The 16,892-nt window shown below is 37.9% G+C and overlaps 1 protein-coding gene and 1 pseudogene across 1 annotated transcript; both read right to left on the reverse strand.

The window, feature by feature from the left end:
* LOC124524237 (methylcrotonoyl-CoA carboxylase beta chain, mitochondrial-like) overlaps positions 1–11,511 on the reverse strand; it is an 84,483-nt pseudogene extending 72,972 nt beyond the window's left edge.
* A 2,782-nt stretch (positions 11,512–14,293) lies between these two features.
* DMAC1 (distal membrane arm assembly component 1) lies at positions 14,294–16,256 on the reverse strand. Its single transcript, XM_047097917.1, has 2 exons — positions 15,954–16,256; positions 14,294–15,041 (listed from the first exon to the last, which is right to left on the reverse strand). Exons 1-2 carry the CDS (start codon positions 16,225–16,227, stop codon positions 14,977–14,979), a joined length of 339 nt encoding a protein of 112 aa, XP_046953873.1. The 5' UTR covers positions 16,228–16,256; the 3' UTR covers positions 14,294–14,976.
* Positions 16,257–16,892: the final 636 nt, after the last annotated feature.

The raw sequence follows: 16,892 nt of genomic DNA on the forward strand, positions 1-16,892 counted from the left end.
TTAATTTACAAAGGAAGACCCATGAGGCTAGCTGGAGATTTCTCAACAGAATCTTTGCAGGCCAGAAAGGGTGGAATGACAAATTTAATGCTGTGAATGGGAAAAATCTGCAGCCAAGACTACTCTCTCGAGGAAGGCTATCATTCAGAATAGAAGGAGGCACAAAGAGTTTCTCAGACAAACAAAAACTAAAGGAGTTTGTTACCACTAAATCAGCCTGGCAAGAAATAAGAGAGAGGAATCTGAGTGGAAAAGAAAGACCAAAAGTGACAAATACAAGAAAGGATCAGAGGAAATCTCCAGAAATAATGACAAACAAGTAATAAAATGGCAATATATATGTATATCAAGAATTACTTTGAATGTAAATGAACTAAATGCTCCAATCAAAAGACATAAGGTTTCAGAATGGATAAACAAACAAACAAACAAACAAAAAAAAACAAGACCCATATATATGCTGCCAACAAAAGACTTATTTTAGACCTAAAGACATCTGTAGATTGAAAGTGGTGGGTGGGTGGAGAAACAATTATCATTCAAATGAATGCCACAAGAAAGCCAGATTAGCAACACTTATATTGGACAAACTAGACTTTAAAACGAAGACTGTAACAAACAAAGACTGTAACAATAGATACAGAAGGAAACTATATCATAATAATCTATCCAACTTTAAAACAAAGACTGTAACAAGAAATAAAGAAGGAAACTATATAATAATAATCTATCCAAAAAGAAGATATAACAATTGCAAATATTTATGCATCCAACATGGAGGCACTCAAATATATAAAACAGTCAATAACAAACATAAAGGAACTAATCGCTAGTAATTCAATAATAGTGGGGGACTTTAATACTCCACTTATATCAATGGATAGATCATCTAAACTGAACATCAATAAGGAAACAGTGGCTTTGAATGACATGCTGGACCAGATGGATTTAACAGATATATTCAGGACCTTCCTAAAACATTCCTTCTTAAAACAGCAGAATACACATTCTTTCCAAGTGCACATGGAATATTCTCCAGAATAGATCACATATTAGGTACTAAATCAGGCCTCAACAAATGCAAAAAAAAAAAAAAATTGAAGTCATACCATTCATGTTTTCTGATCACAACACTATGAAGTTAGAAGTCAACCACAAGAAGAAAAATTGGAAAGACTACAGATACATAGGGGTCAAGTAACATGTTATTAACAATGAATGGGTCAACCAGGAAATCAAAGAAGAAATTTAAAAAAAAAATACATGGAAATAAATGAAAATGAAAATACAATGGTCCAAAACCTTTGGGAGGCAGCAACAGTGGTCCTAAGAGGGAAGTATATCACAATATGGGCCTACGTTACAAAGCAGGAAAACTCTCAAATAAACAACCTAATCTTACACCTAGAGGAGTTAAAAAAGAAATAGAACCAATTGATGAAATCATGAACTGGTTCTTTGGAAAGATTAATAATATTGACAAGCTTCTAGGCAAACTTATTAAAAAAAGAGAAAGGGCCCAAATAAATAAAGTCACAAATGAGAGAGGAGAAATAACAAACACCATAGAAATACAAATAATTGTAAAAGAATATTATGAAAAACCATATGCCAACAAATTGGACAAACTGGAAGAAATATATAAATTCTTAGAAACATATAAACTACTGAAACTGTAATAGGAAGAAATAGAAAACTTGGACAGACTGATAACCAGCAAAGATATTAAATCAGTAATAAAATAACTCCCATCAAACAAAACTCCAGGGTCAGATGGCTTCACAGGTGAATTCTACCAAGCATTTAAAGAATATTCTTAAAACATCCCAAAAAGATAGAAAAGGAAGGAAAACTTCCCAGCTCATTCTATGATGTCGGTATCACCCTGATATCACATCCAGATAAAGAATCTACTAAAAAAGAGAACTACAGGCCAATATCCCTGATGAACATGGATGCAAAAATTCTCAAAAAAATACTAGCAAACTGAATTCAACAATACATTAAAAAAATCATTCACCACGATCAAGTGGGATTTATCCCTGGCTTGCAAGTGTGGTTCCATATTCACAAGTCAATCAACATGATACACTACATTAATAAAAGAAAGGATAATAACCGTTTGATCATTTGAATAGATGCAGAAAAGGCATTTGACAAAGTACAACATCCATTCATGATAAAAACCTTCAACAAAGTAGTTTTAGAGAGAACATATCTCAACATAATAAAGGCCATATATAAAAAACCCACAGCTAATCACATCTTCAATGGGGAAAACCTGAGAGCTTTTCCTCCATAGTCAGGAACAAGACAGGGATGTCCAGTCTTACCACTGCTATTTAACACAGTACTGGAAATCCTAGCCATCTCAATCACACAATGACAAAAACAACAAAAATAATCAAGGAAGAAGTAAAATTTTCACTACTTGCAGACGACATGATACTCTCTATATAAAACCTGAAAGACTTCACCAAAAACTTGTTTAGAAGTGATACACAAATTCAGTAAAGTCACAAGATACAAAATCAACATACAGAAATCTTGCATTTCTATACACAAATAATGAAGCAGAAGAAAGACAAATTAAGAAATCAATTCCATTTACAGTTGCACCAAAAGCAACAAAATACCTAGGAATAAACCTAACCAAAGAAATGAAAGACCTGTCCTCTGAAAACTATTAAACACTGATGAAAGAAATTGAAGAGGACACAAAAAATGGAAAGACATTCCATGCTCATGGATTGGAAGAACAAATAGTGTTAAAATGTCTATACTACCCAAAGCAATATATACATTTAATGCAACCCCTCTCAAAATACCTACAGCATTTTTCACAGAGGTAGAACAAACACAACCTAAAATTTGTATGGAACCACAAAAGACCCCAAATAGCCAAGGTGACCTTGAAAACAAAAAGCGAAGCTGGAGGTGCCACAATTCTGGACTTCAAGTTATATTACAAAGCTGTGGTGACCAAAACAGTATGCTACTAGCAGAAAAATAAACACATAAATCGTTAGAACAGAATAGAAAACCCACAAACAAACCCACAAGTATATAGTCAATTAACCTTCAACAAAGCAGTAGAGAGCATCCAACGGGAAAAAGACAGTCTCTTCAAAAAGTGGTGTTGGGAAAACTGGACAGCAACATGAAAAAGAATGAAACTGAACCACTTTCTTACACCACACACAAAAACAAATTCAAAATGGATTAAAGACCTAAATATAAGACATGAAACCATAGAAATCTTAGAGGAGAACACAAGCAATAACCTCTTTGAATGTCTTCCTACTTATGTCACCTGAGGCAAGGGAAACAAAAGCACAAATAAATCATTGGAACTTCATAAAAAAAAATGTATGCACAGTGAAGGAAACAATCAATAAAACTAACATGCAACTTATGGAATGGGAGAAGACATTTGCAAATGACATATCTGATAAAGGGTAAATATCCAAAGAATTTACAAAAATCAACACCCCCCAAAAATGAATAATCCAATTAAAAATGGGCAGAAGACATGAACAGACATCTTTCCAAAGAATACCATACAAGCCAACAGACACATGAAAAGATGCTCAGTATCACTGATCATCAGGGAAAGAAATATCAAAACCATAATGAAATACAACCTCACACCTGTCAGAATAGCTAAAATTAATGACACAAGAAACAAAAGGTATTGGTGAAAAATGGGGAGAAAGAGGAACCCTCTTTGCATGTTGGTGGAAATTCAAACTGGTGCAGCCACTCTGGAAAGCAGTATGGAGTTTCTTCGAAAAGTTAAAAATATATAACTACCCTACAATCTAGCAATTGCACTACTATGTATTTACCCAGATAACAAAAATACTAATTCAAAGGATACATGCACCCCCTATGTTTATTGCAGCATTATGTACAATAGCCCAGTTATGGAAACAGCCTAAGTGTCCATTGACTGATGAATGGATAAAGAAGTGGCATATATATACAATGGACTATTACTCAGCCATAGAAAAGAATGAAATCCTGCCTTTTGCAATGATGTGGATGGAGTATGAAAGTATAATGGTAAGTAAAATAAGTCAGTCAGAGGAAGACATATACCATATGATTTGAGTCATATGTGGAACTTAAGGAACAAAACAAGGAAAGGAAAAAAAAAAAAGAAAGGAAGGAGACAAGACAAGAAACAGACTCTTAACTATTTAAAACATACTCATGGTTACCAGAGAGGAGGTGAATGAGGGGATGGGTTAAATAGGTGATGGGGATTCGGGAGCGTACTAATAGTGATGAGCACTAGGTGTTGTATGGAAGTGTTGAATCACTATATTGTACACCTGAAACTAATTACACTGTATGTTAAGTAACTGGAATGTAAATTAAAAAAAAATAAGTTGTACCTCCTTTGATCTATATTGGCTGTATCTAGATAACTACTAAAACAAAACAGACTTGTAAGATATTGGCATATTATTTGAGTATTATCTTAGTTAAAAATACATATCTTACATAAAATATATGTAACATATTTATCACACATATATAATCTGCATTCAAGAAAATAAGTAAAAGTCACATTCAGTAAGAGAAAATCCTGAATATAAAAGATCTCATAAAAGTTTTTAAAAACCAGTAGAGTTTTCTAAACTGCAAAAGAAAGGCCTCAACTAGACATGATGTTTCAACTAAAGTTTAAACAGAGAGAGAGTATCACCTGGAGCTTCCTAGCCAACTCTAACCCTGGAAGAGAGTTGAGTTTGAGGAATGATATCTGTGTTAACTGGTTTCAAGATCGCATATGCCTTACATAGGTAAAATGTCATGAAAGTGCACCTGGAACATAGAGTGGCTTAGCAAGCCCAGGTGGGATGTTTCATTTAACTCCATTTTTTAAGGGAAGAAGTGGCCATGCCCCTGAACAGCTGGGACTCTGAACGGGAACCCTGTGGAAAGAGCTACCCTATTTCACATCAAAGATCAGAGGAAAGGAAGGGGAATCATAGGACAGTATGTGAACTATCAGGAGAAGGAAGGAGCAGACCTGATGTTTCATCCTCTAATTTGAGGGATTTAAAGCTCTAAGTCTTCATTAATTAAAATTATCTCTTAGAAAGCAAGTTCCAATAAATAATGACATTTATTCAAGAATTGATGTCAGTGGTGTTTTTGAAGAGCTAAACTAGTTGCAAAGAAAAATGGCTAATATTGCACAGCAAACAGGATAGCTTGGAGAGTTTTGGATTCAGAATGCCTGGTAACACCATTCCATTTCTGAAGAGTTGCACTGCATATTTTTGGAAAAGTACTACTGAATGAGAGAAGTGAGTAAAACTGGTAGGTTGCCATGTACAGTTTCAAAGACTTACATATCCACTTACCGTACTTGATCTATGTGAAAAAGCCATAGACAGGGAGGACAGGGAAGATCGTCCTTGTTTGCCAAATGGAACTGAGACAGTCAATAAATAGTGGAGAAAGGTTTCAGCCTAGGGGATCTTTAGAGCTCATGTCAAGGAAAAGCATGTCAGTCCCACAAGCAACTTGGTGAAATTGCAGGAAGCATTGCAGGAAGCCAAAGCTGCTGTCAGTTGCCCTCCTCCCCCTCAGCCATGGATATATTTAAATCAAGTAATAATAAAACAAACTAGCAGCTGGTACTTCTGTAGATCCAACTCTGGAGCCCCCTCAGAAGAGAACTTTTTTTTTTTTTTTAGATAGAGTTTGTCATTTCTCTTTTTTTATTTTTCATTTGCTGTTTATTTTAAAGTTACATTTCTAACTAAATGAAACATTTTAAAATAAAAAAATTGGAATGAACTGAGCCAAATAGCAAGTACAGACATGCCTTGAGCAATGTGCAGGCTTTTAATTTTGAAAATTTCTGCCTTCTTGGGCAGAATTCCTGCTTGTGATACATGATGTGATCAAAAACACTCAATTCCACAAATAGTAACAGAGAAGTCCCTTCCCCATGTCCAGATGCTGAGTCTTCAATCAGCAGGCAAGGGGAGTGGTGGTACATTATTTGTATTTTTAAAAACTATGTTAATGAACCACAATTTCTTTATCCATTTGTCAGTCGATGGACATTTAGGCTCTTTCCATAATTTGACTATTGTTGAAAGTGCTGTTATAAACATTGGGGTACAAGTGCCCCTATGCATCAGCACTCCTATATCCCTTGGGTAAATTCCTAGAACTGAGAACAAACTGAGGGTTGATGGGGCGTGGGAGGGAGGGATGGGTGGGTAATGGGTATTGAGGAGGGCACCTTTTGGGATGAGCACTGGGTGTTGTATGGAAACCAGTTTGACAATAAATTTCATATAAAAAAAAAACTATGTTAATGATCACCAATAACTGACTGCTTACTATATCAAAGTCATTCCCCACACTTTCAGTCTCCATAAAACTTGGTGGGTATGACTTTCCACATTTTATGACTTTAGGGAGCTGAGGCTCAGAGAAGGTAGCTTGTTTAGGGACAGACACTTCCAACTGGCTGACTTTAACAGCACACCTTCTGCCTGCATCATTCTAGTCCTTGTGAATCTCAGGCTTCCAAAAACAATTGATGTACTTCAACTAAGGGAGACAAATTGAATTTCTGTTGCTTTGACTACTTTCTACATGGGAGGTTAGAATTCAAGTAGACACACCTTCTTGAATTCTTTGACAACCAATGTCCTGCAACAAAGCCAGATACCTTTACTCACATGATCAAATCTGCTTCTTACTCGTGATTGTATAGTCCCTCAACTGCCTGAATCCACCTTCATTTCTTTATCTGTAAAATGGGGACTATGTGAGATGCCTTGCCCATTCTCTCAGGTTGCTGTATAGCCAACTGTATAAATTCATGAAGGTGTTTGCCAATTGAAAAACTCCCCACAAATGGCATTAGTGTGATTTTTCTCACCTCAGAAAGAATGCTGTCAACATCTTTGGCATGGTTATATTCAGCCATGGTAAAACCAGCTTGAGTTTTCTTATCTCTCCCCCTCACTTCTAATAACTATACAGCAAAGAAAACTGAAATGGGTTTTGTGCAGCAGAAGCCACAGAAAAAGGATCACATCTTCAGTAAATCTTGAGGAAGGGCTGATTCTGCTGGTGCTGCCAACATGTGCCAAATGTGTCTCTCAGCTTGCTCCATCAGTAACAGGTGTTCACAGGCTGGTGAGGATGGAGAGAAACCTGCTTTCCCCATCCCAGTTTGCCTGTCTTTCACTTGTCAAGGGTTTTGACAGGCATTTTGCAGTTTCTTGTCACAGTTCTAAGCACGGCTGCACAGCATGCTGCTGAAAGCAACCCCAAGTCAAGGAACTCTGAGAATTCTCCCTTAGAGTTTCTGTTTGATGACTTGCCTAGATATGAGCGTTGGTAGCCCTTTCTCTTGACATGTGTCTGCTTTGTTCATCCTCATGGGGGTCCAGAGTTTGTCCTACTGGTGATTGGGCTTTGTTTGCTCCAGGTAAGGTATCAGACTTGATTTGTGCACTTGTTTAGTAAGATCTAAAATGTCCCTTTGCCTTGCTCCCATGTACGTAGTGTATAACCTTACTTATATCATAATCACTTTTTAAAGCATCTGTCTCTCCCACTACACTCCCAGCTTCTAGGAGAAGGAGCCCTGTAATATTCCTAACACCCCAAGTAGAGTGTCTGGTATATAACAAAGGCTAATAAATGCATATTGGACTGAATCTTAATTCAATGCAATTGAGATACTTGAAAATGAAAATCCCTCTGAAGGAAATGAGGCCATATTTCTTCTAGTTATTGAAACTTTTTTGGTGATAATACCACTAGAATTTAGGGATTTCACCAGTACTGGCTTTTGGTCGTAGGCCTAAAGGCTATTTTTGTAGTTGGCTGTTACAGTAACAAAATCACTTGTTAGACTCACCTTCACATATAGGTGGATATCATTTAAGACATATATATACACATACCTATATGATATGATAGGATAGATATATAATACATATTTATAAAATATATTTCAATGATTTATATATAATGTTTATTTAAAATATATATTCAGATTAAATGTGTATTATTTTATATATTATGTACTTTTGAAATATATATATGTGTATATATATATATATATATATATATATATATATATATATACTTGAAATATACTTCTAGGTACAGGGCAGAATGTGTAATTTTTATTGGTTTGATTTGCACACCCACTGATAGAATATTCTCTTTTGCTGAGGTTTGTTATTATTCTAGACACAGCCTGGATAACAGAATGTGTTTAATTTAATTCACATCAGTAAAACATTATTATGCAAAGTGAAACTGAAGGAAAGGTTTTCCTATTTGTGTTCTTGGGAAATAGGGATCCGACACACATACACCACCACCAATCCTAATCCTTCTTGACTTCCCATATTTATTTTGAATGTCTGGGAAGTTATGCATACCAGGACAGGGTAATCACATTTCATGCTTCCAAGAATGATCTGATCACAAGAGGGTCAGAAAGGACTCTGTTCTCCCCTACAGAATTGTTTGGTTGGTCAGGTGCACTAATTGGGGTAAGAGATTATGAAATTCCTGTGAAGTATCAAGCAGTTGCCATTTCACAATGCTAGAGAGTGAACTTGTAGGAGCAATGTTAAGGAAGCTTCACACAATCACTGCACAGAGTGCTGTTTCAATTTTCCCTGTTCTCCACTACTATCTCTGTCCTCTGGCATTAGACAATACATCTCTTTCATACATAGAGGGAATCTCCGTGCTAAAAAGGAATTTAGATTGCCTAGTCTTCTGACTTTACAGAAGGTAACATGTTCTAAAAGTTTAAGCGGCTTGCTTAAGAGCTTATTACGAGCTAAGAACCTAGGCCTCATGGCTTCAGTCATATTTTTTTTCCATGACATTACAGCTGAAATCTGCTGTACACAGGTCAGTCAGGTTCAAACACATCCATAGTTCTCAAGCTTAAACGTTCATTTGAATCACCCAGATGGCTTGTTAAAATAGATTGGTGGACTCCACCCCCAGGGCTTCAGACTCAGTAGCAGGTCTGGCATGGGGCTAAGAATATACATTTCTAATAAGTTTGCAGGTGATGCTCATGCTGCTGGACCAAGGACCATACCTGAGATACACTAAAGTTATCTAACAGAACAAAAATTGCCCTTTCTTTCCTCTTAATTTGTTCAACCTAAAAGGTTGAATAAAATTTTCTTACTCATCAATATGTACTGAACATGAACCAGATACCTGGCATGTTTGCTGCTGGACCAAGGACCATACCTGAGATACACTAAAGTTATCTAACAGAACAAAAATTGCCCTTTCTTTCCTCTTAATTTGTTCAACCTAAAAGGTTGAATAAAATTTTCTTATTCATCAATATGTACTGAACATGAACCAGATACCTGGCATGTTTGGTGCTAAGGACCAGAAACATGAAGATGACAAAAGCACAATCCTCTTTTTGAAGAGTTCACAATCAGTGGGGAGGGACAGATACATAAATAATTACTGAGCAACCTAACTGTTAAGTGTAGTGATAGAGGTTCATACAAAGTGTAATGGTTGCCCAGCCCTGAAAGTAATGACACCAAGACTTTTCAGGGAAGGTTTTGCTAGAGAGGTGACATTTGGGCTGGGCTTTGAAGGACAAGTGGGATTTTCCCAGATGGAGCAGACAAAAGAATATCCTTTTAGGCTGAAGGAAAAGCAGGTGCAAAGGCATGGAGAGTGACATTTTTAGGAAGAATTGGCTAAGTAAGAGTGGCAGAAACATGGGGTGTGTGGAACAGAAGTCAGGGAGTGAAAGATAAGGATGGAAAGATATTGAGGGTGAAGGGCATTCCCTATTCTGCCAAGGAGTCTGTAGATCACCTTGTATGTCGCAGGGATACTGAAAGCTTTTCAGCTGGGACATGCTTTAAGGTTACTGTGGCTAGAGTGTGGAGGACACATGAGAGGGGTTTCTTTGAAGCAAATAGAAGAATCTATTACAGCTATCTACATTAGAAATGAAGGTAACTGGGGACGCCTGGGTGGCTCGGTCAGTTGAGTGTCCGACTTCAGCTCAGATCATGATCTCACAGTTTGTGAGTTCGAGCCCTGTGTCAGGGTCTGTGTTGACAGCTCAGAGCCTGGAGCTGCTTTGCATTCTGTGTCTCCCCCTCTCTCTGCCCCTTCCTTGCTCATACTCAGTGTCTCTCTGTCTCTCAGTAATAAATAAATGTTAAAAAAAATTAAAAAAAAAGAAATGATAACTTATCCAAAACAATAGCAATGGAAATGGACAGGAAAGAGTATTACAGGGTTAAAATAACTAGGACTTGCTAACAGATCAGAGGTAAATAAGAGTAAAGAGAGCCATAGATAATTCTATTGTTTCTAGCTTGGTCCGCTGATGAATTGGAAATGCTATGAACAGATACAGCAAATAGAAGTAGGTTGGAGTGAAATCAGTTCATCTTGGACAAGTTGGGATGCTGGTTTCTTCAGAGAGGTAGGTAGGATGCCCTACTGTGGCTGGGAAATAGGGTTTAAGTTCAGGAGAATGGTCAGGAGAGATTGGGGTAAAGTCATGGAAGGGTATGAGCCTGCTAAGGGAGATATGAATTTCTTGTCCTGGATTAATATGTAAATTGCTTGTCAGAGTGATAAGTGATATAACCTCAATTATAAAGAGGAAACCAAAAAAAAAAAAATGATACATGTTAAACTAAGGGATAACCAAGAAAAATGGAAAATCAGAATTCAAAATTTCTAATTTTGACATCTGAACATTTTGAGAATGAATGCTAAGAAAAAGACTATAGCAACATGAATCTGCACTTCCCAGATCATGCTCTTCACCAAGCCACTACTGCTTCATCACTTGAGGCTTTGGAAAAACTCTTCTCTGTTCCAGGGCTCAGTTACCTCAACTGTAAAACAGGGCTGCTGGAGAATTTGACAATTCCTACAAAGCACTTAGCATGTTTGGCACATCAAAAGGGTGCTGTAATTTTTTTTGAAATATATATTCAGCAGTGGAACAATTTTGCTAGAAAATAGAAGATAAAAACTGTCCAGAAAAGCCACCAGTAAAAACAAGTGAAGACAGTAACTGTAAAGACAAATGCTATTCAGATGGCTTCTTCTTGCTAATTCCTGAATATCCAGAAAGGGGGTGCATAATTGGTTTGGCATGCCATCTACCATAACTGTGACACCATAAAATATTCCTGATTCGTTGTATTAGTTTTCTATTGTGTAACAAATTGCCAGGAACCTGGAGACTTAAAACGGCACAAATTTATTTCATGGTCTCACAGCATGACTAGATACTCTGCTTAGGGTCTCATGAGGCTGAAACCAAGGTGTTGGCTGGGGCTGCAGTTCGTTTCTCATAAGGCCCTCTTCCAAGCCTACAGGTTGTTGGAAGCATTCATTTCTTTGTAGTTGTAGAACTGAGGTCCCAGATTCCTGCTTAGCTATTACTCTCAGCAGCTCCAGGCAGCTGGCAGTTCCTAGCCACATGGCCCCCAGAGGTAGTTCATAGGAATGTTTGCTTTCTTCTAGTACTGCAGGGACTTATACTGAATCCTCCTCTTCCTTCTAATCTCCAACTTCTCCTGCCTCTGACCTCTAGAACAAGATTTAATGGGCTTGTGTGATCAGCCCATCTGGATAATCTCCCGATCTTAAGATCAACTGATCTGGGACCTTAATTACATCTGCAAATTTCCTTCACAGAAGCACCTAGAATGGTCTTTGAATAACTGGAAGAAAGTGTGTGTCCAGGGATCTGGACCATCTTAAGAATCTTGTCTACCACATTCCTGAAGCAAATGCAAGTTCAGTCCCATGACTGAGCAGTGACTTTTAGCAGCATTACTACATTTAACATTTGCCCTTTGGGCTATTTCTCTATGTTCCTTCTACATTTGAATGACAAGTTGCTGAATATCTCAAAGGCCAAGAGACATGGATTTAGAAGAGTGACTGATTTTCTCCCCATGCTCTTGGGGTACTTCTGAATGATGTGTAATTATAAGTCTTTCCCCTCTGACTCTGTGCCCCTAACACCTATATAATCATTGGGTCAAGGCAAGGATTTATCTGTCATTGAAAGGAAAAAAAAAAAAAAAAAGTGGCTTTTCAACTCAAAATTGCTTACTATCCTAGACCAAGATTTGAGAAGTATTAGTTTGATCAATGCAGTCCTGGCAATAAATCAGTTGAGGCCAAGCCTGGTTTGGGGCGGAGAGGGAGTACTTGAACATATGCTTGCCCTGAACATGTATTTAAATTTAATTTAGGAGCAATTTATTTTATGTTGTCAAATCAACTGGCTTCATTCAAGAGGCCCCTAATTCAGACACAGTCAGGCTAAGAAACCAGTAATAAGAAGAAGCAAGGAGCAAATGCTGATGGTAGAGGTGAAGTACAAATCATGCCCAAGATGCTTAACCTCTAGGGCGCCCCAGAAACCATGGTCTCAGCAACTAGTCTCAGCCAGGTGAAACTCCATAACTTTTTAGATAGATCTGTACTTGAACACTCCAGTGTTGCCGGCAATAGCAATCGGCCTAGAAAGAGAGACCCCTCACCTCTCCTTCCCAAAATATATCAAGATCCTGAAGATCAATCTACATTAGGGTGCTTTCATATGTTGATATACTGTTAGCTGGTCAAAGGATTACAGACTAGTCAATACAATACACAGAACAAGAGATGGTGTAATAATTTCTTGATTATCTTGAGCTACCAAAGTTTACACTATGTAAAGGTTAATAGATACCCTGGACATTATGAACATTATCAGCGATTACATGTATGTTCACATTTTGGTATGTGTTTCAAGGAAGACTCTAAGTTAATTTTAAATTGCCTTTATTTGTACTTTTTCTCTTCTGCCAAAAGTAATTATGAGCCTTTATAAACTCGTATTTCCATGCAATAAAGAGATTCCAAAACCCATAAATATGGGTGTTCTTACATTACTGAGTAATAATCCACTTATTCTTGCGTCTGTTTATCCTCACTCTACTTCATCCCCAACAAAAGGGATGATAATAGGGGCACTATATGTACTCCTTGCATTGTAAGACTAAAGTGCTCTTTTCTTTCTGAAGATCAGACTCATCTCTAAAAGAAACTGGATTTCTGACTGCACTGGTAGAAATCAAAGCAAGTTTTTGAAGTTTATTTATTTATTTATTTAGAGAGACAGAGACAGCATGAGCAGGCGAGGGGTGGGGAGAGAATTCCATGTAAGCTCCATGCTGCTAGCGCAGAGCCAGACACAGGGCCTAAAACCCACCAACTGTAAGATCTTGACCCAAACCAAAACCGAGAATTGGATGCTTAACCGACTGAGCCACCCAGGCGCCACTCAAAACAACTTTTGGAATACACTTCCAAAGTTAAAGAAAAGAAGAAAAGAAAAACAACTATTCATTTTAAATTTAACTAATCTATTTTTTTTGGGGGGAGGGGTGTTATTCCTGGTTTACTGCCCATAGACATAGTAGAGCATTATTTTGCTCAAACCTAGTTAAACAGACCCAAGTTGGGAAGAACCAAATATACCTTGGCAATATTCTAGTGAGAAGGCAAGTTCATTTGGAAAAAAAATTCTTATTTGCTTACACATTAGTACAAATTCTGAGAAAGATGTTAAAATTACATTACATATATAAAAAATTTTTTTAAATGTTTACTAATTTTTGAAGGAGAGAGAGATACAGCGTGAGCGGGGGAGGGGCAGAGAGACGGGGAGACACAGAATCCAAAGCAGGTTCCAGGCTCTGAGCTGTCAGCACAGAGCCCGATGTGGGGCTCGAACTCACAAACTGTGAGATCATGACCTGAGCTGAAGTCGGACGCTTAATCGGCCCAGGTTCCCCTACATTACATATATAAATTTTAGTTACTCTGTTTATCCAGAAGGTCAAGCCAAGACCAACAAGTTAGATTTATGTAGTTTTGGTTTAACCTAAGAAAATGTTGGGAATACAGACATCCAGCATTAAGCTTAGGCACTTCCACATACATGATAGTAAAAGCCTTGAAAGTACTTGCTCAACATTATCTTTCAAAACTAACACACTGTGATTAGCAACTAAACTTGACTATGTTTCTGCTCTGAACAAAAAGCTATGTATAACTTTATAGAAAAGGGAAGCATAGACTTCTCTCAGAAATGAACTATCAAATTTTAAGTCATTATCTCAAAAGCATCTCAATTTCATCACAGGAATAATTCCAGTGGTTGTGGACAAAATCTGATTTTTGTTCTTAATGACAACGTTGTGAATTTCTCTCAAATATTTTGGTACTTGTCTTTTATTGTATGCTCATTTTTGTTTCATCACAAAATCATCCTAGTTCTAAAAAACAAGAACTAAACAAGAACAAGTCCTAGCTATATCACTGACTTGCTGAATGACCATGGGCAAATCACTAGAACTATTTTCAAGTTTCACTTACCACCAGTGAAATAAGCACCTTACAGTAGTAGCTTTGAAACTCTCATAAGGTAATTGATTTGACAACACCTTAGAAATCATTAGCAGTACACATGTAAAGTTTTATGTACTTCTGCACATTGTATGATACAAACCCAGTGTTAAGTTGCTAATAAGTGTTGATGCCATTATAGGAGAAGTAAAGAGAACTTTTTTAAATAATAATTTGGTTCGTTTTCCAATTTGGTTTATCATCTCGTCTTCATTTTTATTATATCTTCTTCCTCTGGATAAGACACAGAACTTGTTCTCTTCTCTGAGGGATTTAATGGTCCCTGTGGAGTCTGAGAAGAAGGCCACAAATATTCATCGCCAAAGAATAACAACCTACATTTGTCTTTTCAGTCTTGTCGTATCTGCAGGACTGAAGTCTGCCAATATCCATTTGTCTGTACAGAACATCTGTAAGTCCGATGCTTGTTCTGGTGTCGTGGGGACACGGACAAAGATGACAACTTCACTGGCGGTACTTTCAATCAGCACGGAAGGCTTTCCCTTTGGGGTCTGCCAGGATGATTACACCCCAACAAGCTATGCCTAAGGAAAAAAAACAACAGTACCTCATATGTATGTTATACTTTAGTTTACTAGGTGCTTTCATATATGCCATCTTATTTAATCCTCACAACACTCCTAGAAGACACATCATCATTACATTTTTTTTTTTTTTTATAAAAGAGTGAAATTCAGAAAAGGAAAAGAAAATTTAGAGAGAGAGAGAAAAAAAAAATCTGTTACCTCCCCAAGCAAGAAAGGGATTTAAGGAGAACCGATTTGGGGAATCTAATTAGAAAGTTAAGAGATCTGTAAACCTAAAATCCTACCCATTCAACTGGTTTAAAGAGCAAAAAAAAAAAAAAAAAAAAAAAAAAAAAGGAAAAAAAAATCACTGCATTTTACTCTAAGACATCTTAACATCACTTATAATAATCAGTCATTATTGCTACAGCTAAGGACTGTGGGCCAGCCATTCACCCATAGTACACCGAGAATGTGGGTTTGCACCGAACCTAAGACGTGACTTCAAAGCCCTAGTTTTTATCTCACTAAGGCTTTCTCCAGAATCTGGAGAACAAAGCATGGGTCTGGTGACAGATAAACTTGGATCAAAAACCAGCTGTGTCATATCCTAATTATCTGACCTTTAACATCTTACTCTCTATGCCTTAGTTTGTTCAGCGGTAAAAAGAGATTACTATAATCATACCTATCTCTAATAGTTATCGTTAGGATTAACGATTGAAGCTAACAAGAGTTCTCAAGAAATATTGTCATTTAAAAAAAAAAAAAAAAGAAAAGAAACGCCGTCCCAAGAACTTCCTCTCCCCGCCCCTGCTCCTAGTTTGGTGTGCCTCGGCCACGTGACCAGCCCCGCAACCCGCCCGCATGACTGCGGCCCACTTCTCCCTATCCCCCTGCCCAAAGGCCCTGAGATCCCCCGACTCTCACTGATGCCGATGACCATCTGCGTAATAGTCCCTGGACTCGGGGCGTATCCCAGCTTCATGGGCTTCCGCGCCACCCAGTACACGTACCCGCCCGCCCCTATCAGCCCCGACCCGGAGAGCACGCGACAGCTCCAGCAGTTATTAAGTAGAGGCGCTTCCGCTGGAGAGGTCGGCGCTCCAGGTGCAGCGAGGGGCAGGGGCTCGGCGGAGTTGGTGACCTCAGGAGGCGCAGCTACTTTGATGGGCTCCAGAGGTTGGGACAAGAAAGAACCCATATTCAAGAACTCGGTCTCAACTGCGGGAGTCTTCCGACCGAACTGACGTCAAAGATACAACCGGAAGCAGAGCCTCGGCTCACTGCACCGGAAGCAGCCTGAGGGTCGCTGGGAAATGTAGTTCTGGCCTGCCTCGAACGGAAAAAAGATGGTGGCAGCCCGTGTTTGTGGATTTCTGAGGCAACAAACTTGGCATTGCCAGAGGCCATTCCCCGCTACACCCTGCCCCAATCATTTTAAGAATTATGACTTAGTAAACCCCTAAATGTCTCAACTCTTACTTTCCTTAGAGGAGGAATCTGGATTTCTAATTTTTTTTGCCTAGCAAACAATGTGAGATCTTGAGCATGCCATTTCACCTGTCTCAAGAAAAGAATTAGGTTTTGTATGTGCTTAACTATATGCTAGACACTTTGCTAAGCGATCATCTGCATCATGCCATTTAATCTTTCCAATCCAATGACATATCAGTTTCCCAATACATGACAAAACTGGTGAAATGACATAGCCATATTTGAAACCAATGTCTGTGTCAATACAGTTAAATTTCTTAAATGTCACCTGTACATATTATCGATGCAAAATGAACAAATCTTTTTCTTAAATTTTGAAGAGAAAGGAAAAGCGTTGTATTCGAGCTCAAGAGGGAACAGCTGCCTGATATA

This window comes from Lynx rufus, unplaced genomic scaffold (assembly GCF_022079265.1).
Source record: "Lynx rufus isolate CCGP_SWC_20201006 ecotype Redwood Valley unplaced genomic scaffold, mLynRuf1.p SCAF_10, whole genome shotgun sequence".
In the NCBI taxonomy this organism is placed as follows: Eukaryota; Metazoa; Chordata; class Mammalia; order Carnivora; family Felidae; genus Lynx; species Lynx rufus.

Bases quoted from the DNA above. Each gene is read 5' to 3' on its own strand.
- DMAC1 (XM_047097917.1), bottom strand. From the start codon at position 16,227: ATGGGTTCTTTCTTGTCCCAACCTCTGGAGCCCATCAAAGTAGCTGCG. The intron at 15,042-15,953 runs GTGAGAGTCGGG...TTTTTTCCTTAG, and splicing joins GCAGATGGTCATCGGCATCA to GCATAGCTTGTTGGGGTGTA.